Raw genomic sequence first — 24,841 nt, 5'->3', positions numbered from 1 at the left:
GATATGAAGCAATAATGAAAATGAGTTTGTATATTAAAATAAAAATCACAGAACCACACAGTACAGTCCACTAGTCTGGAATTTTAGGATTATAAATATCAAGGTTCTGAACAGTCTGCCTTAGCATTTACCCTTCAGGGTCCTTGGGGATTGAGCCCAGGACTTCCCATATGCTAGTAGGTACTCTACCAATTGATCCATGTCCCAAGGCAGCATTCACCCTATGGAGCAACTCTCCCTGCCTGGAGATATCAGCTGAATGTTATTCCTTCAGTTATTTTTTAAGAACTTGTCTGAAACTAGTTTAATAAAATGCTTTGATTGCAAATGACTTATAATAGGATTCTAAGATTACCGTGGAATTTTCAATTTGAGTGTTGGAAACGAAATGATTTCTTAACATTATTGACTTTAATCATAGGAAAAGTTTCTACTTTGTACCCTAATTCCTGAAAGCAGGCTGTCATCATTTCTCATAGGAATAATAATAAAATTGAGAATTGTCATGACCAAGAGTAAACACCAAGTAACTCTGAGCTGTACTTTTTAAAATAAGGACAAGCCGGGCACTGGTGGCTCACGCCCGTAATCCTAGCTACTCAGGAGGCTGAGATCTGAGGACCAAAGTTCAGAGCCAGCCTGGGTGGGAAAGTCTGTGAGACTCTTTTCTCCAGTTAACCACCAGAAAACTAGAAGTGGCACTGTGGCTCAAGTGGTAGAGTGCTAGCCTTGAACTGAAGAGCTGAGGGACAAGCCCCAGGACTGACAAAAAAAAAAAAAGGCTGGAGGGTGGCGGGGGACAAGGGGGTGTGTGAGGGAGGACTGGGAAGATGGCTCAATGGTAGATTGCATGCATGAGGCCCTTGGTCCGATTCCTCAGCACCACCTAAGCAGAAAAAGCCAGAAGTGGTGCTGTGGCTCAAGTGGTAGATTGCTAGCCTTGAGCTGAAGAGCCGAGGGACAGTGAACAGGCCCAGAGTTTAGGCCCCACGATGGACCAAAAAAGAAGACAAAGTAACTTTTAGAAGTTAATTAATTTTTTAATCTTAACATGTGAATTGGTTTACAAATTAGATAGGTAACTGGCCTCTTTCCAATGATAATCTGAACTTCTAAAATATCTTAATGCTTAAGGATATGTGTTTGTGGATATGTGTGTGTTTCCCAGAAGTTTGAGTTTGTTAGCTAATCAACATCCCTCCTCCTTACCACCAGGTACAGTCACTGCACAGGTGAGGCCCAGGTACAGTGATTGAGAAGTGCATAGAAAATTATCCTGCATGTGGTCTTTAAAATGACAAACGTCATTCATAACAGGTGGTAATGGCTGTGTGTTTTCTCCAGGCCAGTGGAGAGCGGGTGAGCTTAACTATTGCTAGGCCAGTGAAACCCCAGCCTGGCAACTCCACCCGGGAAGCAGGAACTCATAATAGCAGCCAGCACCACCCACAGCTGCCCTCCCACAGCAGACCAAGTTCACATAAGGTGAGGATTTAAAAAACAAAAGGAATTTCTGTCATTCTAAGGATCATTGCTGCAAGCTTATGAAATTTAAACGAGGTTTTTTTGCATGCCAGTCATATCTCAATATAAAGATTTCTCTTTTTAAGATTTAAATATGCGTTGTCATTCTCTTGGACAAGTGTAATGTAAGTATTCCAGATATAAAGTATGCTTTCTCCATTAGAGAGTAACTTCACTTTCTTAGTCCCTCAGCTACTAGAGATAATTTTTGGCAGGAAGGAATCCTTTGTCAAGCAAACAAAAAGTTTATAATCTTTCAGAAAAATCAGTTTTATTGCCACCTGTAAGTAGGATTTATCTCTGAATGCTTACTGTAAACATTGGATGTATGATTGAAAAAGCATCATGCAGATGTTATTGACAAGTCTATATTTAGCTGTTGAGCATTTTTGTAGACAGCAATAATAGAATTAGAATGTTAACACAGGAGTCATAAACTTTGATGGACACAGTATAGCCCGTGTTTTTATGTTGCAGCTTAGGTGAATATTGCCTGAAAATCATTGATGTCCTCATCTGCTTCCTGAACATCAGCAGTCACTGGTATCATTTAGCTGAGAATTTGGACACTGTGTCACTTGCATTATACAACTAAAGTTCTGAGTATCATTTACTTTGTTTGATTCTGCATTTGAACTCAGCTTCCATTTTAAAACAATGATGTGATGCTTACCCAAAATCTAAAATGCAAGGCAAATATGGGCTTCCAAAGTCATTATTCTGAAGTTAAAGTACTTGACCTAACAAAAACATATTTATTGGTCTGCTTAAAATCTATAGACAGTTCCTATGTGCTAATGTAGCTTTTAAATTTTAGCTCAACATTTGAGAGAATGATTCTTCAGAATCTGCTATTGACACTAAGAAAGCATTGCTGAAAGAAAAGTATTTTTGGCCCATCAGCTTTTTCAGTTTTTCCAAGCTAAGTACAGATGTCTTCATTGTCTTATGGTTTAGTTAACACTTAAGAGAAAATTATAACCACAGACATTTGTTCTTACTTCTGAACAAAAGCAAAATTGTATGAAGGAAGCCTATAATTTTCCCTTTTTAATGATGATTATGTTAAAGGAATTACTGTTTTGCAAAGGAATTTTGAGAAGTTTTTTCATATAGCTAGTCCTTGCTTTACATTACATACACATACACACACACTCACAAGATTGTAATATATGGGAAAAGTTGGTAATTAAAGCTTGTATGTCATTGAATTCTACAGTAATTTGAGGCAGATCTGACATTGCCGTTTTAAGGCAATTTTAAAATTATTCTTAATCTTCTAACATTCATATAAAGAACTGTTTCATTTGAAAGCTAATTTGTCTTGGTACTGTGTATTTATTTCTGTCATAACTTTGCTTATTAACCTTCTTTATTTGGCAATGTTTTTGGAAAGAACATTCTCAAATTTGCTCTAAGTGTTCTAGCTAGAACAACCACATGGAAATATAATATGATACTTTAGCTGTTACTAACAGATTATATTTGCTACATCAAATCCTGATATAAGACAAAGATATCCTAGGAAAAACAAACACATACAAACCTACCAAAATAACCTGGGCAAATGGGTTATAATCATTATGAAAAGTTAAAGTATATTAGTCTATCACCATACCTCTCAGTGGCTGGTTGGATAAATATTTAGAGAACCCTTAGAAAGCATATTGAGTATAATCTTTGAAATTTGGTTAGTTCCTACAGGAAAATGTATATAATTCTACCAATGAGAGTAATAAAACAACCTCCCCTAACTGACTGACTAAGGGCCAAAACTACTAAATATTAACTCAAGGCTGAATGTCTTGGAGTTGTCTTCATAATAAAGACAAACATGTTTGTCCAATATTAATTTTTAAAAATGTCATAGCTTTAGATACAGGACTACCTGAAGATGTTGACAAGTTTGCTTGACAAGTTTGGCAAGTTAGAACATTCTTTAGGAATATTTTGCTGCTATTACACAAAGATCGTTTGATAAAATTTCAAGTGGAAATGGATTAAGTCTGGAAGAGGCACCTGGACTTAGAATTCCAAAGCCCACTCCAGAGATTTAATAAATACTCTTACTAACAGTTAAGGACATGTCAGCTTTTTAAACTAATATCATTTAAGACATTGTTATAGTTCTGTAAATATAATTCATGTAAGTGTTAAAATCTTTGGAACTGCTGCTTCCACTTATATACTGAGTGGGATAATACTCATGGAGTGCAAGTGTACACAATACAGTCTATACATGTGCATACACAATATGAATACACACAAAAGATAGATGCTTACTAATGCATAAAGTGTACTCTTTTCATGTTTAAGTTCACAGGCTACACAACCTCTCTGAGCTTGTTTTGTCATCTGTAAGATGTTTACTTTTTTAGCACTGCAATGATCATTAAGTGAAATAATGCATGTAGGCTGTTAGCTTTGCACGTGCTAGCACTAATACAGGTTAATTATTGATAGGGTCTATGAATACCCTATTTGTTACTGAATTCTAAGTCCAAAGAAAACTGATGTTTCAAATTCTTACTGGAGTGTCCACAGTATCATGTCAGACTAACACATGTCAGTACAAGTCGTTTTTATACAAGATCACTAGTTTGTTGGGAATTTATTTCCCTATCAATGACTTTTTTAAGACTTTGGATCTTTCATACCTTTTAGCTTTTCATGAAAGTCTTGAGGGGAGACTTGCACATGCTTCATGACGGAGCACTCTGCAGTCCCTGTCAAGAACAGAGGGCTCCAGCTTTTCTGGCAATCAGCACCATCTACCTAACATTTTACTTTTGTACAATTCTGTCAACTTTTCTTTCAGAGAATTGTAGAAGATAGAAGTAAAATTAATTGACTTTAGAATCTTGCACCTCAAAAGCATTACTCTTACAGTATTGATTATATCTTTATACTCAAGGTGATTATAAAAATGGTATGTTTATTTTAGCTTTGACTTTGACTTCCTTATGTCAACAGTGCTGAGGGTTTTTTTTAATTGCATAGTTATACAAAAATATGGTAGTTCAAAGTGTGACATTGATACACAGTATACATACCTATTAAGAACTGTTTGGTCAATAAAGTGTGAAAAAAAATCACTTTATAAATGCCATATTAGGGGCTGGGAAGGTGGCTCAGTGGTAGAGTGCTTGCCTTGCATGCATGAGGCCCTGGGTTCGATTCCTCAGCACCACATAAGCAGAAAAAGCTGGAAGTGGGGCTGACGCTCAAGTGGTAGAGTGCTAGCCTTGAGCTGAAGATCTGAGGGATAGCACCCAGGCCAAGAGTTCAGGCCCCACGACCGGACCCAAAAAAAATAAAATAAATAAATGCCATATTAGTTACCACCTTGGTTTAAGCTGTTTTTATCTTAGCTATATATTATTATCTATTTTTTCTCTCATATTTTAGGATCTAACTCAGTGTGTTACATGCCAAGAAAAACATATTACTATAAAGAAGGAGCCACACGAGTCTCTCGGAATGACTGTTGCTGGAGGCAGAGGAAGTAAGAGTGGCGAACTGCCCATCTTTGTGACCAGCGTGCCACCTCATGGCTGTCTCGCACGAGATGGCAGGATCAAGAGAGGTAAGAGAACAGTTCCACCATTTCTTTTTTTTTTTGGATCCAGTCGTGAGGCCTGAACTCTGGGCCTGGGCGCTGTCCCTCAGCTCTTCAGCTCAAGGCTAGTGCTCTACCACTTGAGCCACAGCGCCACTTCCGGCTTTTTTCGTTTTTGCTTATGTGGTGCTGAGGAATCGAACCCAGGGCCTCAGGCATGCAAGGCAAGCACTCTACCACTGAGCCACCTCCCCAGCCCCAACAGTTCCACCATTTCTTATCCCTGAATTAAACACTTTAAAAAATATTTTTAATAGAGTATGTCAAGCACTAGTGGCTCATGCCTATAATCCTAGATACTCAGGAAGCTGAGATATAAGGATCACAGTTCAAAGCCAGCTTCGGGAAGGAAACAGCTGAAAGATTCTTATCTCCAGTTAAGTACAAAAAGCCAGAAGTGGAGCTATGGCTGTAGTGGTAGAACACTAGCTTTGAGCACAAAAGCTCAGGTACAACCCCCAGACCCTGAGTTCAAGCCCCAGAATCAGCAAGTAAAATAAAATAAGAGTATTACAAAGTTTCCTGTTAAACATAATGTGTGTCTCTGTGTCTGTGCCAATCTGGGGCCTTAAAACTCAGGACTGAGGGCCTGGGCACTGCCCTTGAACTTTTTTGTTCAAGACTACTACTCTACCAGTTAAGCCACAGTTTTACTTAGAGCATTTTGATGATTAACTGTAGATAAGAGTCTCAGACTTTCCTTCCTGGGCTGACTTTGAATTGTAATCTTCAGATTTCAGCCTCCTGAGTAGCTAGAGTTACAGGCATGAGCCATGGGGGCCCAGCCTAAGGATGACTTTTAAAGTTTTTTTTAATGTTACATTATCCTTGTATATGAGCATATAATGTCTTTATAAAAGGTTAGAAAAGAAAGGTAAAAGAAAATTGCTGAGCCTTGATGATGGTTCCAGAATTTGCTAACATTTATTCACAATGTTGATTTGTTTTTGTCTTGGAAGAGATTTAAGAGACTTAGGCTTTCAGCATTGTGGTAGATACTCTGAAGGCCCAGCTCACCAAAATACAAAATGTTGATTAAAATAAAGTATCTATGTAGAATGGGACTTAGGAGGTAAAGGACAAAATTAACTTTAGGCATAAATTCATTTACTGTTTTGCATTCCTTCTTGATAGGTGGAAAGGGTACATAGGTAGAAAGGGTACAATTAAGCATTATTACTATGATAAAAATAGTATTTATTGACTTAGTCTGTTCATATAAAGAGAAAAATGAGCATTAAAGCTACTTTTCCAAGGATAAAGTTAGACCTGTATCTCCTACCATAATGGCTTCAAGACAAAAATGTAAGAGGCTAAACATCTTAGAAGAAAATGCAGATGTAAATTCTCATAAACTTTAATTAGGCATGAATTTCTTAAATATTACACTTAAAGCAAAAGTAATAAAACAAATAGATAACTGGACTTTATGGAAATTGAAAATGCTTGTCTTGAAAAAGTTTTCACCAAAAAGGCATAAGGATATAACCCACAGAATAAAAGAAAATATTTGCAAACCATCTGTCTTGTATGTAGAATTTATAAAGAACTCTTATACCTCAATAAAAACCACAGATAGCCCAGTTTAAAGATGGACAAAGAATCAGTAGGCATTTCTCCAAAGGCAAAAAAAATATTGCAAAAAAAAAAAAAAAATATTGCAGAAAATCTCTGAGAAAGCTATTCAATATCATTGATAATTAGGGAAATGCAAATCAAAATTACAGGGAGTTACTACCCCACACACTAGAATGCCCATAGAAAGAGAGACAATAACAAATGTTAACAAGAAAGTAAGATTCTGATAGAAATATGCAATAATGTAACTGTTTAGTTTGTCAGTTTTTCAAAGAATTAAACCATATGATCCAGAGATTCTACTACTAGAGAAGTAAACACATGTCAAATAAAAACCTGTACCCAACTGGTTTTTTCTCTGAAGTTTTCTACAATGAGAATCTTTTCCTTTAATAATCTGTAAAATAGGTGAAAAAGTGGAAGAGTGGGTTTTCTATAGGTTTTGTAGCACAATGTCCTTTCCTAACCTTTTATCTAACCTCCACTCCCTTCTTCATTATATTGCTTGGGAGAACAATACACATTTTGTTCTTCCCTCTAGCAAAGGAAGCTTTTTAAATCACAAGTTTCATTTTATTGTGTGGCTCAAGGTTGTTTCTCTGTACGTATTCTGTTATGTTTGCCCTGAGTGAACTATGCAGGTCTGTCTTGATGTATATAATTGTACAAATATAAAATAGAATCTATTTCCAAAAGTAAAGGACGTCACATCATTATTGACTTAGAAAGAACTCTGAAACTTGAATAAGAAAAATGAATGTGCCCAGGGCCTGTACTCAACTGAATTGAGGCTAAAGATCTGAGTTTCCAGCTTTATCAATGTGCCTCAAGCCACACTTCTATATTATGACATTATTCTGAATTTTGGAACTATTTTGGAATGTGTTACATGATTTAGACTTGTCCCCGCTATTACAAAAATTATAAAGAAGTAAATAATAGTTGTTTGCTTTTTTTGAATAATCAGAACTAACAGTTGTTGATCCATTTACAACAGTTTACAATATTTATAGGGAAATAACCACTTGGTGGCCAAGATCATATTTTTTGTTTCTTTATTGGAACAGGTGATGTATTGCTGAATATCAATGGTATTGACTTGACCAATCTAAGTCACAGTGAGGCTGTGGCTATGCTGAAGGCCAGTGCTGCCTCCCCAGCTGTTGCCCTCAAAGCATTGGAGGTCCAGGTTGTCGAGGAGACAACTCAAACCTCAGAAGAGCAGCCAAGTGTTTTCAGTGAGAATGAGTACGATGCCAGCTGGTCTCCATCATGGGTCATGTGGCTTGGACTCCCAAGGTACTGATCGATTTTTTTTGTTGTTGTTTTATGTAATAATCATATTTGCAATCTCTATCTGTGTGTAAAATAGTTAACATACCCAGTATGGAACAAAAGACTTTAATTAGATGAAGTACTATTATTAAATCAGATTCTTTTTTTTAAATGGTGATTTTTCAGCCAGGCATATGTAGCTCACACCTGTAATCTTAGCAACTCAGGAGGCAAGATCTAAGGATCATGGTTCAAAGCCAGCTTGGTCAGGAAAGTCTTGAGACTTATCTCTAATAAACTATTCAGAGAAGGCCAGAAGGAGCTATGTGGCACTAGCCTTGAACACAAAGCTCAGAGACACCCAGACCCTGAGTTCAAGCCTCAGGACCAGCAAAAAAAAAAAAAACATGAAAAAATTTAATGACATTTAAGAAAGTCATTTAATAACAAGAACTAGCTAAAAAACAGACAAAGAAAGAAAGAAAAGAAATCCAAAACCTTGTATCTGTTTCTGTTTGTTAAAATGAAGAAAGTATTTCTTCCCATTTGTACTAAGGATCTTAAGTTGATTGGATGTTCTTCTCATTACTAGGTAAAGCTGTCACTTATCAACATCCATTCTGATCTCTGTTTGACCTTCACATGCATGTGATTTAAAAAAATAATAATCCAATGTCTGGGCTGTGCCACAACCCAGTAGTCTTTTTAAAGGCACTTTCCTATCATTCAGTTGTTACTTGGTACTGAAATAGAAAGAGTTCACATTTCCATCATTAGTTTCTAAATCAGTTCATAATCTCCTCTGTATAAAAATCCTAAAACTATAGTGAAACATTTTAACTCTTACCAAGTAGGAAAATTACTGATTCTTTAGAATAAGAATAAATATAAAAAATAAAATAAAAATAAACAGCCTTCTGATTCATGTGGGATAAGTTTTTGTAATTGTTTTATGATATAATTGAATATCATTTTTGTGGTTTATAAAGTACTTTCACATAAAAATAGCAGAATAAAGCAAGGTACTATTAGACTTCATTTGTTGGTAACCTAACTTGACAACTAAAGCCTAAAGCCATACCAGCATTCATGACTTACAGATATAAAAGGACCTTGTGGACAGATTTTTGGTAGCAAAAAATATTTAATTGCCATACATTTATGCTGTGCATCAAAACTGATTACTCCTTTTTTTATTGAAAGGTAAACATGATTTAAATAGTTGTTAAACTCCTTCAGAGTTCCTAAAATTGAGAGTTCCGAGGGAGCCTCATTTATCTTGCTCAGTTCTCAATCTGATTCCTGAGTGGCTATGTAAATCTAGGATGACAGGAACTGTGGGTGCACAGCCTGCCACCTATGCTGTCCTGCGCCCCTGAGCTCATCAGCCTTTATCCCTCTGTTTATGTAGCAACCTCTTGGAGAAATCTGTGGGGCTGGTATTTCCATTAACTGCCCTCATCTCTTCTCCCAGCCTTGTCTTGAAGCCTACACATGCATGTCTTTTTTACTTAGCATTTTCTGATATGCCAAGCATTAGAAGAGAAATATGTGCTTATTAGTCAAATCTATTTTTGAGCCAACCTGTGCTGAAAGAATATCTGCCAACAAAGGCCATTATTGAAGATTCATGGAGGGCTCTGTTGCATGTAAGTTTGCATACAACATTACTTGGCGTCCTGTGTACATGGGACCTTGCTCCAGTCCATCTCTAAACATCTTACCTTATCAATGAGCTAAGAAATTACAAGTTCTGACTGTTGTATATCACTTTACAACAACTTTAAGAAATCATTTTTATGGATTAAAAACAAGAAACCTTACATTTGATGTTTGTAGATCTGATTTCACTTAATAAAAGGTACTTCTTTACTCTGAAAAACATTTTCTATAAAATATATATCTCCTAAAATATATTTTCTATGAAATATATTCTATATATTTTCTAAAATATTTATTTTATGAAATAGAAAATATATGGCTCAGTCCTTATAATCCTAAATACTTGAGAGGCTGCCTAGAACAGCCAAGGCAAAAAGATTTTCAAGATCGATAACTGGGTGCAGTGGTGTCTGCCTGTTGTCCCAAGCAAATCACAGTATGAGGCCAACCCAGGCAGAAAAGGCTGTGAGAATCTGTCTTCCTGAAGGGAAACTGGCTGTGATGGCATATGCCTGTGATCTTGGTGATGACAGGAAACCTAAAAGTAGGCAGATCACAGCTCAAGGATGAAGGCAAACAGGAAATGAGACTCAGTCCTAAAAATATCCAGTGAAAATGAGGGTTGAAGTCATGGTTCAGTACAACTGTGAGATTCTAAGTTCAAAGCCCAGTGTCACCAAAAAGAAATAAAAGGGGAAGAAAAGATGTATGAAGATTGACTTTTTATATCACTTTTTTTTAAGCACTGACTTACTGCTTATTCCCAAATCCATATTTTGTGGAAGTGTAAGATTATTTTCTTCCTTTCAGCATTTCAACTGTAGCATCTCAGTGTCCATGCAAAGAAAAAAACATGTTGTTTATATAAGTGTTCTCTAGACTTGAGTTTCCTATTTTGGTCATTAAAACACCCTAAAGTGAACCATACTAAGTGAAGGAAGAAAGAACAACAAATAGCTCTTCTTGTAAATTAAGGTCACATCCTTTGGAAAATATACTTTCCAAAGTAAGAGAAAGTTATCTACCTTTTTTTTTTTTTTTTTGTCCCTCCTGGGGCCTCTGTGTGCTAGTGTGAACTGCATCCCCAGCCCTCTGACTATGCTACTCAGAAGCTACACTACTGGTTATAGTCTTCTTTCATTTGAATGCTGAGAGCCACAATTCTAGACCTTTTCATACACTGTGTATCTGTTCTTATAGACACAGGTGATTATTGGAAATGAGAATGTTGGCTGTGAGTGAACATCATCACATAATCTTCTGTAAACATTTCTGAGGTATAGTTCTATAACCAAGCTTACTTAAGCTTCTTTCCTGCATACATGTATATGCATGTCTTCACCTGGGAAGAGCAGACTCGGAATGCTGGAGAAACTGGGTCTACCTCAGACTGCATCTATACTACAAAATGGAGTTGTCAAAATATAACAGTCAGGGTGTGGTGTAGCTCAGTGATAGAGCATTTGCCTAGCATGAACTTAGGCCTTGAGTGCAATCCTTAGCACCAAAAAAGTTAATATCATGACTAGGAAATAAAATAGCTTTGTTTTTTCCAGGAGTGGTAAATATACCATGTTGTGGAACTTATGACAAAGGTGAACAGGCTATGAAAGCCTTCATTTGCATTTATATTTGTGATTTTTTTTCACAGCGCCCTCCACAGCTGCCATGATATAGTGCTACGAAGAAGCTATTTGGGAAGCTGGGGCTTTAGTATTGTTGGTGGATATGAAGAGAATCACACCAATCAGCCTTTCTTCATCAAAACCATTGTTTTAGGAACTCCTGCTTACTATGATGGAAGGTTAAAGTAAGTCTTGTTTTCCTTTTCATTATGTTCTATAAGATCTAGCCCTCAGGGGGCGGGGGGGGGGGGAGATCTAGCCCTCAGGGATCAACAATCTAGCCCGCTGTCTTGTAAATAAAGTTATATTTCCAAGTAGGTGGCACTCAGCTCTAATACCAGTATTGAGGAGGCTGAGTCCGGATACTTGCGTTTCAAGCCAGCCTGGGACACATTTTTTTTTGACTGTGTCAAAAAAACAATCAGTGAAGTTTTATAGCAGCAGCCACACTCACTCCTTTATGTACCTCTTTGAATGCTTCCAAACTACAGTTGAAGGCTCTAGTTTACATAAGACTGTATGTATAGTTCACACAGCCTAACATACTTACCATACAGAAAACATGCCAACCCCTCATCTACACTGAAGCATTACCTTCACCACCTTGTCCCTTAAAGCTCTACTTTTCAATCCAATGAGCAGAACTAAGTAAGTCATTGGTTTGGGTACATTGTAAATGATATTCTTCCACACAAGTGCTCAGACATCAGTCCTACCAGTAGGACATTCTTTGCCTCCACAGCACACATCTCTGCCTAACATTGTGTTTATGCAAGCTCCATGGTGGGGTGTATGTTGCTGCAGATATTGTTAGATCCCTAGCTGCCATAGCAGTGCCTTTTTTTTTTTTTGGTTCCGGTCATGGGGACTGACTTCTTGGCCTGGGCGCTGTCCCTCAGCTCTTCAGCTCAAGGCTAGCGCTCTACCACTTGAGCCACAGCGCCACTTCCGGCTTTTTTCTTTTTGCTTATGTGGTGCTGAGGAATGGAACCCAGGGTCTCATACATGCAAGGCAAGCGCTCTACCACTGAGCCACCTTCCCAGCCCCCATAGCAGTGCCTTGTATGTAAGTCTAATCAATATTTTCTGAATAAATATGCAGTATATCAGGCAAGTACTAAAGGCTAGGCATACATTATTTAATCTTTTTTCCTTGTTTTTATTCTTATTAGAAAGGTGATAAACAGGGGTTATAGTTACATAAGTCAGGTAATAAGTACATTTCTCATTGGACAATGTTGCCCTATTTAATCTTTTTAACAGCCATATAAGATATGTTATTATTCCTGTTTTACAAACAAGATAACTGAGTCTTAAAAAGTCTAAGAATCTTGCTCATGGTTAAATAACTAAAGCTGGTTTAGTAGCATTCAACCAGAATTGTGGCTCCAGAGCTCTGGCCTTTAATCCTTCGGCTGTCTGTCACCGCTCACTGGGCAGCGAGCACTTGCTTAGCCAGGAGACAAATCCTTCTTTTTCAGAGCTTAGTACTGGAAGACTAAATAGAAGTTATCGCCAACAGATAGGAAGTAGTTGATGGTAAATTCTTACTGCTTAATTTTTGGTATAACTAGTTCTTTAAAAGTAAATATATTCAAGATCAGAACCAGCAAAAAAGAAAAGAAAAAATGAAAGCAAAGAGAGAAAAATATGAATGTGAATGTAGATATGCTGGACAGCATGTGGCACTAGTGGAATATTAACACTATTTGCTAAGAGAAAGTATTATCCAAATAATACTACTGGTGGCTCTAGTATATAGTCCTTGGGAGGCAAAGATGTACAATCATAGCTTGAGGCTAACACAGACAAAAATAATTTCCCAGACACTATCACAGCCAATGGTTGGTCATGGTGTGGTATGTAACTGTAATCTCTGGTGACAGGGGAAAGTACAAGTAGAGGGATTATAGCCCATGCTTGGCTAGGCAGAAAGCAAGACCCTACCTCAAAAAATAACCAATACAAAAGGGACTAGACTCAAGTGGTAGAACACATGCCTAGCCAGCATGAGGCCCTGAGTTCAATCCTAAATACAACCCTCCCCCTGACCTACCAAAAAAAATATATATATAGTTATAAGAAGTATGTTCCAGACCAGTGTCTTGTCTCTTTTTTTTTTTTTTTTTTTGCCAGTCCTGGGGCTTGAACTAGAGCCTGTCCCTGAGCCTTTTTGTGCTCAAGGCTAATAATGCTCTACCACTTGAGCCACAGCATCACTTCCACCAGTCTCTATTTTATAAGACTATTTTAAGATGAAGAAAATTAATTGTTCAATTAGCTAAATTACCAGCCAGGCCTCAGTTTATTAATTTGCATACTCATTCATGTTATAAAGACCAGAAATCATAAATTATGGGACGTTATAAGGCTAGGAAGGTACTCATCATCCACTTGGAATAACTCCACTTAAAGGAGAGTATTGAGAGCTGAAGGAAGAGGAAGTGTAGGTCTTATTCTCAGTTTAATTGACCACCCAAATGTGTGAACTCTAAGAAGGAATAGAGAAGTTGGGGTCAGAATGAGAGCCAACATCCTCCAAGTGCATTGTTTGGTATTTCAGAAATTGAACAGGTTAATTATCCTAATTATATCTTGCTTAAGCTAATATGAAAATTATTTTACATATCTTTGAAATTCCCCTACCAGCTATTGGAGGAGTTAGCACCAGATTATTCCTGATTGGCAAGGGAGAACCAGAATAGGCTTGAAACTTTTTCCAAGTGTTTCCCAAAGTAGATAACATACCCTGGTGTCAGTTAATTCGGAAGTAAAATTTCAATTCTCAGGCTAAACAGTTAGGATAATGTCTGTAGTACTGTTAAAATAATAACAATCTACTTCTCTTTCTGTTTGTCTTTGTGCAGATGTGGAGACATGATCGTAGCTGTAAACGGTCTATCAACTGTGGGCATGAGCCACTCTGCTCTCGTTCCCATGTTGAAGGAACAGAGGAACAAAGTCACCCTCACAGTCATTTGTTGGCCTGGCAGCCTCGTATAGCATTTATGAAACTGGTTTCCAGGCTTGTTTCTTCCATTTTAGATTTTTGAAAGGAACACCTTTGGTATCATTGTGTTTCTGCTTATTAGGAGCCCTTGGCACAGTTGGCAGGCATGGGGTCAAAAACCACTAAAGTCATTCTTTTATGTTTATTTAAATTGTCTCCTAAAGTTAGCTACATTTCTGTTAGCCCAAAAATATCCTTCCACTAACCCTGGTGTGGTACACTTTGAGAGTACATACAGTAATGAATGAAGCTGCTCAAACTGTGACCAAGCCAGTTGAGTTAGGATACGTGGTGGCTGTTGGTTTTCAGTGCCTCAGTCGTAGGGTGAATTATATATCCCCCCAGACCCATGTCAGAGCAGCCACTAGCAATAGTGCTTACTGCCATTGCCACAAACAACTTCTCGAAGGAATACGTCTTAAGTCTGGAGGTGTCGCATTGCTCATTTTTCATTGGTGCCAACATTTCAAAACTCTAAACTACTTATAAAGTGATTTTCTGGTTTATTTTACTTCTACTTTAATCTCTCAGTACTCATAAATGATGAAGACAAATCTGACACCACTAAAGAGGTTTTTTTTTTTTTTTTTTTTTTTCAAAAAAAATAATAATAATGTGCTGTTATTAGAATAGAAAGAAAAACAGAGGATGTTATCCAATGCACAGAGAAGCTTGGTGGTAATTACAGCTTAGAGCTGGAGGGTAAAGCTGCATTTATTGTAACAGTCCAAAATATTAAAGATTCATTTCCAAAGGAATGTTTTGCTACATAGGAATATTCTGAAGGCATTTTTTGCTAAAAAAAATATTTCTAGAGTTTGTATTATATTTATCAGTAATATGTCTGAAAATGTTTTTTGTGATTATGCAATTAAAATAGATGATAAAAACCATATTGCTATTAAACCCACATATATCACAGCTAAGTAGGAGAAGAGAAACCTTATTATTTTATTCAGATAGGAACCTTTACTGAGTGTTTTAGAAAACTGTTTCTAAAACTTTGTTTCTTAAGAACTTGTTTCAAATAAGAGATGGAAATGCTATTTTTTGTTTTGTTTTTTTAATCTGAAATAGTAGGTTTTAGATGTTAATGTCTTGGTCGCAAGAGTATTTCATATTTTTGAAAAGTTTTTTGAAAACTGTCCTTTATTGAACAAAGTTGTCCTTTGGATGGCACTTAAGGAAGTGAATAAGAAAAAATGTTTTTACTTTATTAATATTATGCATACTTGAAAAAGTTTCTTTTAGAAACCGAGTTCAGAATCTGAGCTAATTTACAAGTGACCTCTGTAATAATAAGTAGTAGTGATAATCAGAATGTATTTCAAAATACTACAGTATATTATAAAAGCATGACCACTTCATTTTCAAACTTAGCAGCCAAGTTTCTGGAGTTTATTATATCTGTAGCATGTCCTCTGATTATTCCAGTTAGTTTTATAAATGATTATTATTATTATTATTTTTTTTTTTTTTTTTTTTTTGGTCATGGGGCCTGAACTCTAGGCCTGGGTGTTGTCCCTCAGCTCTTCAGCTCAAGGTGAGCACTCAACACTTGAGCTACAGCGCCACTTCCGGTTTTATAGTGGCTTATTGGAGATAAGAGTCTCACAGACTTCCTGCCCAGGCTGGCTTTGAACCGTGATCTCCAGATCTCAGCCTCCTGAGTAGCTAAGATTACAGGTGTGAGCCACCAGCACCTGGCTATAATGATTTTTTTAAAGTGTTTATCTTTGGAATAAATAACTGACAATATTAATTGCTTCTGATTTGTTCAGCCTTTTTGCTACACTGTACTGTCAACATGGAGCCAGAATACAGTGAATGTCCCACACAGTATATTACTGTTACATGGTGATTGGCTTTTGAAGCAGTTTGATACTGAAGTACTTTGATATTCTAATTGACAAAGAACAAGTTTTCTTCCTGCTCCCCAAATAGAATTTTATAACCAACTTTGTTATTTTTTTTTTAAGCAGTTTGTAAGAACGTGTCTTTTCTTCAGGGGATTGGCCATTCATCAACAAATACTGTAACCACTACTTTGTGATAGATAAAAATACTTACATTGAACCTGATGATCTGAGTATTTTGAAAGAATTTTTTTCAACATTATTTCTATCATGGATGTCTTAAAATCAGCTTAAGCTATAGATTTTATGAGAAAAAGACTATTTGGAATGATATTTGGTGACGGAAGCTTGTTCATAATTTATTGTTACTGTTAAAATACTTGGATTTTTCTCATTTAGGCTCTCACAGTTAAGTATTTTGATTTGTTCTGTGCCTTCGGTTTAAATTATTTCAGGGTTTTCCAGATGTGTTTAAATAATGCTGTGATAATCATTCAGGGTGGAAATAAATGTCATCCTCTCTGGAATATCAGCAGTATTCTTTTCTTGAATAGCAGATGAACTTAGCCTGAGATCCCTCCCTAATTTTTGTGCATGCTACCACTGTCTTTACCATCAGCCTCAGGATCACTAGCCCACCGTCTTACTTCACTCAGCAGATGAAGGACATGTACTAGAACGTGCACTCCTTGTGTGAGCTTTACCTCCAGTACCTTTGCACCCCCACGGTCCAATACATTTGGCTGTTGAGTCCCTACATGGTGGCCAGCACCATGTGTTTGAATGATACTGTCCTAGATGCAATGGGTTATAGATAACACATGATTAAAATTAACTTCAGTTTCTTTTTACTTTTTTGTGATGTGATTTTACATATTGTGAATTGCATGAGGTGTAAAGGACCTTATGTTTCAGTTAGATGTTACTGTTGATAGCTGTTCTCTTCAACTGCTCATCGTCACCATATTTTCCAAGTCAGATAGTCCTAGCATTGTGGTTTCTGTTCTTCCTATAGCCTTGACCATTCCCAGCCTAGAATAATAACAAAAATAATGAAAGAAGAGAGAATATTGTCTCTGCTTTCCTAGTAAAGTAAGTTTAAACCAAGGCTTCAGTCACATCTCTAATCTGGCTTCCCAATGGCTCCTCATCTCCTTTCACAGACACCTCAGATGCCAGTCCCTTCCTCCAGCTCTCCCTTCTCTGCCTCTGCAAGTTCATATTGCCCCCATCATTTAGAGGATCTGCGAATTCTCTCTGCTGGACACTACTCCCCTTTAACTACTTAGCATGTGTCTCAGTGGGTCTTTCTCTTACCATTTATTCTGGCCCCATCATTTGCTATCCATTGCCATAGTTTCAAGGACCATCTTTGGCCATCACCTTGCAATTTGGCCTGCCCTAAGTGTATAGTCGCCACAGCAGTAGACTGAATTGCTTGTTCATTAAGGCATCACCTTCCTAGCTCCTCCAAAACTGAATTCTCTCTTCCCAAACATTTGTCTACCTCCATTCCCTCTCTCTCTCTCAATCCAGGTGCTTACACCAGTTACTTTTCTAAACTTTATCTCTGATCATAGCCTTGTCCTACTTTTTTTAAATCTAGTGATTCTACATCATCTACATATAGGGTAAAAAATGTCAATGTGGCACAAAAGGCTCTTTTCAGATCTGGCCCTGTAGCCTAATTTCCCATTCATATTTAGTATATAAACCATTCCTCCCACCTCACTTCTATACAGCCCCTGTCCTTCTCTATTTACAGGGGATGGCTTCGTTCCAGTAACCACCTTTTTGAGAAATGCTCGCCAGTCTAACTAGGCAAATTTTTTAATCTTTAAAAAGGTTTGCTAAATTATTTTTTATGGTCATACATAGCTTTACATCAGGATGACAGACTTGCCAGGTAGTTCATTAGTTACCCAGTCAGTGGTCTTTTGGTTTTTGTTGTTGTTGTCATTGTTGTTTGGCAGTACTGGAAATTGGAGTCAGGAGTACCGCTTGAGCCATGTCCAAGTGTTTTTGCTTTTAGTTTTTCTGATAGGGACCCAAAATTTTGTCTAGACCAGCCCTGGACTGCAATGGACCTATCTTTCAACCCCTATAGTAGTTAGGGTTACAGGTGGACCATCATGCCTGGCTTGGTCACTTTTTAAAAATACACAGTAGGGGCTGAGGTGAAGCAAAGTGATAATAAGTGTACGATGGATCCAAGGCACAACATACATACATTCATACACTTAACAATAAACACACGGGCTGGTAATATGGCTTAGTAGTAGAGTGCTTGTCTAGCATGCGTGAAGCTCTGGGTTCAATTCCTCAATACCACATAAACAGAAAAAGCCAGAAGTGGCTCTGTGGTTCAACTGGTAGTGCTAGCCTTGAGCAAATGGTAGAGCACTAGCTTTGAGACAGAGAGGTTCAGAGTCAGACCCTAAGTTAAAGCCTCAGGACCAGCAAAAATAAAACTCTCTCTCTCTCTCTCTCTCTATTTCTCTCTCACACACAAACACACACACACACACACACCAATAAATGACACCACATTTTGGACTTGAAGAGCTCAGGATATTGTAGAGGAAAATATTTGTAAGCCTGAAGTCCTTCCTATGTTCATGACTGTACATCACTTTTTTTTTTTTTTTTTGGTCCATCGTGTGGTCTGAACTCTAGGACTGGGCGCAGTCCCTCAGCTCTTCAGCTCAAGGCTTGTGCCCTACTAGTTGAGCCACAGCGCCACTTCCGGCTTCTTTTTTGTTTTTGTTTTCTTTGTCGGTCGTGGGGCTTGAACTCTGGGCGGGGGCGCTGTCCCTCAGCTCTTCAGCTCAAGGCGAGCGCTCTACCACTTGAGCTACAGCGCCACTTCTGGTTTTCTGGTGGTTTTATTGGAGATAGGAGTCTCACGGTCTCTCCTGCTGGCTTTGAACCGCGATCCTCAGATCTCAGCCTCCTGAGTAGCCAGGATTACAGGCATGAGCCACCAGCGCCCGGCCCGGCTTTTTTTTGTTTATGTGGTGTTGAAGAATCGAACCCAGGGCCTCATGCATGTGAAGCAAGCACTGTACCACTAAGCCAACTTCCTGGCACCACATATAAGCCATGAAGTCTTACAGCCATTTAATGGTCATATCTCTGTAGGCTCTTCTTGGCTGTGCTATTTTCTCTAGGTTTTCTTAACCTATGAGCATATGGACAGGATTGAAGTTGCTAGCGGATATATTGTAGGTTATGTTCCATTAAGACTTGCTGCTTTTTTCCCATGATTAGATGAGCCTCTAAGCTTATGGGAGGAAGGTCTCTAAGGTAATATGCCATTGATCTCAGGTTAAGGATTCCTACTATCAATGTGACATTTGTTTTTGTCAAACTGAAGCTGGTAAATTATTGCATCACAGAAGTTTTGGTTTATATTCCCTTACTAAAGTAGTTGTAGCCGGGCGCTGGTGGCTCACGCCTGTAATCCTAGCTACTCAGGAGGCTGAGATCTGAGGATCATGGTTCAAAGCCAGCAGGAGAGACCATGAGACTCCTATTTCCAATAAAACCACCAGAAAACCGGAAGTGGCACTGTAGCTCAAGTGGTAGAGCGCTCGCCTTGAGCTGAAGAGCTGAGGGACAGCGCCCAGGCCCAGAGTTCAAGCCCCACGACTGACAAAAAAAAAAAGAAGTTGTATACCTTCCCACATGTTGACCAACCATTCAGGTGTCCTCCATGGGGAAGTGACCTCTTAGATTGTTTTCTCATAGGTTATTCAGAAGTCTCTTCCTAGTCTATAGCAAGTCCTTGTTCTGGCTGTAAGACTTCATGGCTTATATGTGGTACAAATATCTTGGCTACCAGTTTGTAACTTCTTTTCAACTTTGTAATTATTTGCTTAGCTAAACAAGTGTACACGTATATAAGCAGATTGGGTTTTTAAATAATAAGTTAAAATTTTATTTTAATTGAAGTTTAAAACATTTTTGGAATGGGAGCAAACAATGTGTAGTATTTAATAGGTATATATTTGGAAGAAGTAGTTTATTAACATTCTTTTATCTAGTTTTAGAATTTTTTCATCTGTCAGGGGTTGACATTATTATTATTATTATTACTATTATTATAGTGTGTGTGTGTGTGTGTGTGTGTGTGTGTGTGTGTGTGTGTGTGTGTGTGTGTGTGTGTGTATGTTCCAGTCCTGAGGCTTGAACTCAAGGCCTGGGCTCTGTACCTGAACTTTTTTACTCAAGGCTACTGCTTTGCCAGTTGAGCCACAGCTCCACTTCAAGCTTTTTTTTATTATAATTGGAGATGAGTCTCACAGACTTTCCTGCCCAGGCTGGCTTTGAACCATGATCTTCAGATCTCAGCCTCCTTTCCTTTCATCTTGAATTGTGCTTTCAATTTACTCTGCAACCTTGTGTTCATGTTTTCTTCAGAATATTAGACTTGTTTCTATTTACCTATTGGTTCCTCTTGAATTTTCTTTGTGCCTCTTTACTATAAACTCTAAGGTTGGTCAGTCATTCTGCCTTCTGTACATAATACAAGGGCCTTACAACATACGCACTCCAGTCACTATAGAGTCTGACTTGGTGGCTCCTACAGCTATAGTTCCTCTTTGTTATTTTTAATTGGCCGTCTGTGTGTGTGTGTGTGTGTGTGTGTGTGTGTGTGTGTGTGTGTGTGTTTTGTGAAATTTGAATTCAGGATCTTGCCCTAAGCTAGGCAGGCATTCTGCCATGTCAGCAGGGCCAGACTAGACCACAATCCTATTTACATAAACTTCCCACTCAGCTGGAATGACAGAGTGCACACTACTACACCCAGCTGTTCATTGATTGACATGGAGTCTTATGACCTTTTTGCCAGGGCTGGCCTCAAATCTCAGTCCTCAATTCTCCCAAGTTAACAAGATTTCAAGCATGAGCCATCTGTGCCTGATTCAGCCATTGTCAATAGATTCGTGTTGTACAGTCGAAGTTTGGTTCGATTTTGTTTCTGGACTACTATACTGACACATAACAGTTCATGATAATTCAGCATAACAATGAGATCCCACAAAGGACATGTGGAAAACAGAAGGCTAGAGTGGAATTAATGGACACATGGACCCAGACAATCTGAAAGTTGACATTGCAGTCCAGACCCAAGGAAAGATTCCATGAAAGCTTAGAGCTCAGCAGCATCCTCACCATGTTGCCAGCTTTGGGAATCACTAATAAAAATTCATATTTTTAGCAAAGTACTATCACCAGCTTTCATAGAACAGATTCAACTTGGACATGTTGTCAGAGGGAAAGTTAGAAGGCAGATGTGTTGATCACTTCTGGTACCATAACAAAAGACCCAGGTTGATTAGTTTTAAAGGGGGAAAGGTTTGTTTTGGCTCACAGTTTCTGAGGTGTGGCCCCATTGTTCTGGGGTCTGTAGTGAAGTTGTAGAGTATAAGTGTTGTAATAGAGTATAGGTGGTCAGCTCATGGTGGCTGGGAACTAAAGCAAGGTACACACCAGAAGACCTAACACCTCTCACTAAGCTCTACTGCGAAACCGTTTCACTGCTTTCCAGTTAGGCCACTTGCTGGGGACCAAGCCTTAGAAATGTGAGGAAAATGTACTCAAGCATACCAGCAAATTCAGAGAGTTTAGTCTTCAAGATATTGTAGACTATGACTAGATTTTTAAACACCTGGGCTGTCTCTCATAACTATTGCTCTTTTCTCAGTAAAAGACCCTGGGGTCTACTTCTTCCATTGACAGGACTTTATAACTTAATTTACATTTCTTTGATTGTGTGTGTGTGTGTGTGTGTGTGTGTGTGTGTGTGTGTGTGTTGGTAATGGGACCTGAACTCAGAACTATCTTTTGGCACAAGGTCCATACTCTTACCACTTGACCCATATCTCCAGTTCCATACGCACTTGCATATTTTAAAGTGTGTGTTGGTAGTGGGACTTGAACTCAGAACTATCTTTTGGCTCAAGGCCCATACTCTACCACTTGACCCATACCTCCAGTTGTACACACTTGCATGTTTTAAAGTGGATTATAACCTTATGATTCCTCAAATGTCTGGCGGTTTAGCCAGATAAAGAGGTTGTTAAAATTGAATTTGACCAGGCTCCAGTGGCTCACCTTTATAATCCTATCCAGGAGTCTGAGATGTGAGGATTGTGGTACAAAGCCAACCCAGACAGCAAAGTCCTTGAGACAACATCAATAAACTACTAAAAAAAATTTTTTTTTAAAAAGCTAGTGGTGTAGCTCAAGTGGTAGAGTGCTAGGCATAACCAAAAGATGCTCAGGGACAGCATCCAGGCCCTGAGTTCAAGCCCCAGGACCAGCAAAAAGGGGGGAAAAAATGAATTTGAAATTAACACACAGGAATCTTATCTTCCAATGTCAATCATCTAACACAATATTGCAGTATAGTAATGCCCATTAATTCCACTAATTGGCAATGTGAAAAACTTAAGGGCCATCAAAGCAATAAATGTGGGCTGGGAAGGTGGCTCAGTGATAGAGCATTTGCCTTGCATGCATGAGGCCCTGGGTTCGATTCCTCAGCACCACATAAGAAAAAAGCCGGAAGTGGCGCTGTGGCTCAAGTGGTAAAGTGCTATCCTTGAGCTGAAGAGCTGAGGGACAGCACCCAGGCCCAGAGTACAGGCCCCACAACCAGAACCCCCCCCCCCCAAAAGCAATAAATGTCTTTGGGGGGGGCTGAGGGCGGTCGTGGGGCTTGAACTCTGGGCCTGAGCACTGTCCCTGAGCTCTTCAGCCCAAGGCAAGCACTCTTAACACTTAAGCCACAATGCCACTCTGGTTTTCTGGTGGTTTATTGGAGATAAGAGTCTCACAGGTGGTCCTGCTCAGGCTGGCTTTGAACTGAGATCCTCAGATCTCAGCCTCCTGAGTAGCCAGGATTACAGGCGCAAGCCACTGGCACCCAGTGCAAGAAATGCCTTAAGTCAACATATTTTTAAACACGGAGAGAGGAGGACTTAAGCTGCATGCTGAAGTGTACTGCTTTTGAGTTTCCAGAAGGGCATGAAAAGTATACATGTACACTGAGGTGGTTATCTTTTCCTTGCCTGTGTAGTCATTTACCCAACACCTACTATGTGTGCAACATAGTGATTGGCTCTGGATCACTTGTGTACAACACCTAAACTCATAATTCACCTCATCTGTTTCCCCACATTTGGTGATAATCAAAGCTGTGTACATTACACCAGCAGTGAGTCACTGCTCTGGCCTTAGACTAGCAGTTTATGAATTGAGCTTTTCTATGAAGTCTTTTTTTTTGCCTACATAAGAAAGGATCCAGCTCCTCAGGATCCTAATTAGAAAGCTTTTTGGCCATTTCATGGTGTAAATCTATTTCATTTAACAACATTGCCAATTAATTTCTATGGCAACACAAAAGCTATTTAGAAGTGAAGTCGCACATGTAAGTGCATTGCCTAATAGCTATAAAGTAGCCAAGTTAGAGGTGCTAAAACTTTAATCACATACAAGAATAAAAGGTTTGTACTTGGAGACTAACACCATCTTGGCAGGTGGCAGAGAGCCTGGCTCCCTCCCACAAGGAAGAGGCGGCTGCAAGCCCCAGGCCAAGCAGGAAACACTTCAGGATTTTCTACTAGAGCTCTGTCAAGCCCTCGCCTGCAAATAACACTTGGAAGACAGATGACTATACAAACTTGGTGCAGTTCTCACCTTATTCTCTTCAAAACGTTTTTATTTAAGAGTGAATCCAAATAGACGTGGTAACCTATACAGGACTCCAGTCATTCAATGAGCATACTGTTTATTGAAATGAATTCCAGGAAATAGAAGAGAAAGAGCAGTTAAATTAGAAATGTCTGTTGCTTAAGCTGATGAAGAGAAGCAACAATTGTCCAGAGTCAAGACTGGATAGGAAGAGGCAACTATTAAAGATTTTCCAGGCTCTGGTGGCTCATGCCTGTAATCCTAGCTACTCAGGAGGCTGAAATCTAAAGATCACAGTATTAAGCCAACCCAGACAGGAAAGTTCATGAGACTCATATCTCCAGTTTACCACCCCAAAGCTGGAAGTGGAGCTGTGGCTCAAAGTGGTAGAGTACTAGCCTTGAGCACAAAAGCTAAGGGACAATGCCTAGGCCATGAGTTGAAGCCCTACAACTCACAAAAATAAATTTCAGTCAGGCCTCAGTGGCTTACACCTGTAATCCTAGCTATTCAGGAGACTGAGATGTGAGGAGCACAGTTTAAAGCCAGCCCAGGCAGAAAAGTCTATGAGTTAGCCAGTGGTAGTGTAGCTCAAATGCCAGCACAAGGCCCTGAGTTCAAGCCATAGTATACATTCTCTCTCTCTCTCTCTCTTTTTCCTCTTTCTCTCTCTCTCTCTCACACACACACACACACACAAATGAATGAATAGATTTTCCTTACTCCCCCTGGATTTTATCTAAAGGATTTCTCCACCCACCTTTTTCCCCAGTCTTGGGGCTTGAACTCAGGGCCTGGGCACTGTCCCTAAGCTTCTTTTGCTCAAGGCTAGCACTCTACCACTTGAGCCACAGTGTCACTTCTGACTTTCTCTGTTTATATGATACTGAGGAATTGAACCCAGGGCTTCATGCATGCTACACAAGCACCCTACCATTAAGCCACATTCCCAGCCTCCCACCCATCTCTTACAGAGTTTATCTGAGAAAGT

General features: G+C 38.8%; 1 protein-coding gene across 2 annotated transcripts in view; it reads left to right on the top strand.

Annotated features, from left to right (window-relative positions):
• Positions 1–14,885, top strand: part of Lnx2 (ligand of numb-protein X 2) — a 78,567-nt gene extending 63,682 nt beyond the window's left edge. For both annotated transcript variants that reach the window (XM_042685387.1, XM_042685386.1), the window contains 5 exons: positions 1,345–1,485; positions 4,933–5,110; positions 7,789–8,020; positions 11,310–11,468; positions 14,151–14,885. In XM_042685387.1, coding sequence (XP_042541321.1) covers positions 1,345–1,485; positions 4,933–5,110; positions 7,789–8,020; positions 11,310–11,468; positions 14,151–14,286 — 846 coding nt within the window. In that variant the 3' untranslated portion in view covers positions 14,287–14,885. The remainder of the gene's footprint in view (positions 1–1,344; positions 1,486–4,932; positions 5,111–7,788; positions 8,021–11,309; positions 11,469–14,150) is intronic.
• The last annotated feature ends 9,956 nt before the right edge of the window (positions 14,886–24,841 follow it).

The sequence above is a fragment of the Dipodomys spectabilis genome, unplaced genomic scaffold (assembly GCF_019054845.1).
Source record: "Dipodomys spectabilis isolate Male_0828 unplaced genomic scaffold, ASM1905484v1 ptg000095l, whole genome shotgun sequence".
In the NCBI taxonomy this organism is placed as follows: Eukaryota; Metazoa; Chordata; class Mammalia; order Rodentia; family Heteromyidae; genus Dipodomys; species Dipodomys spectabilis.
This window is presented reverse-complemented; position numbering and strand designations above follow the sequence as displayed.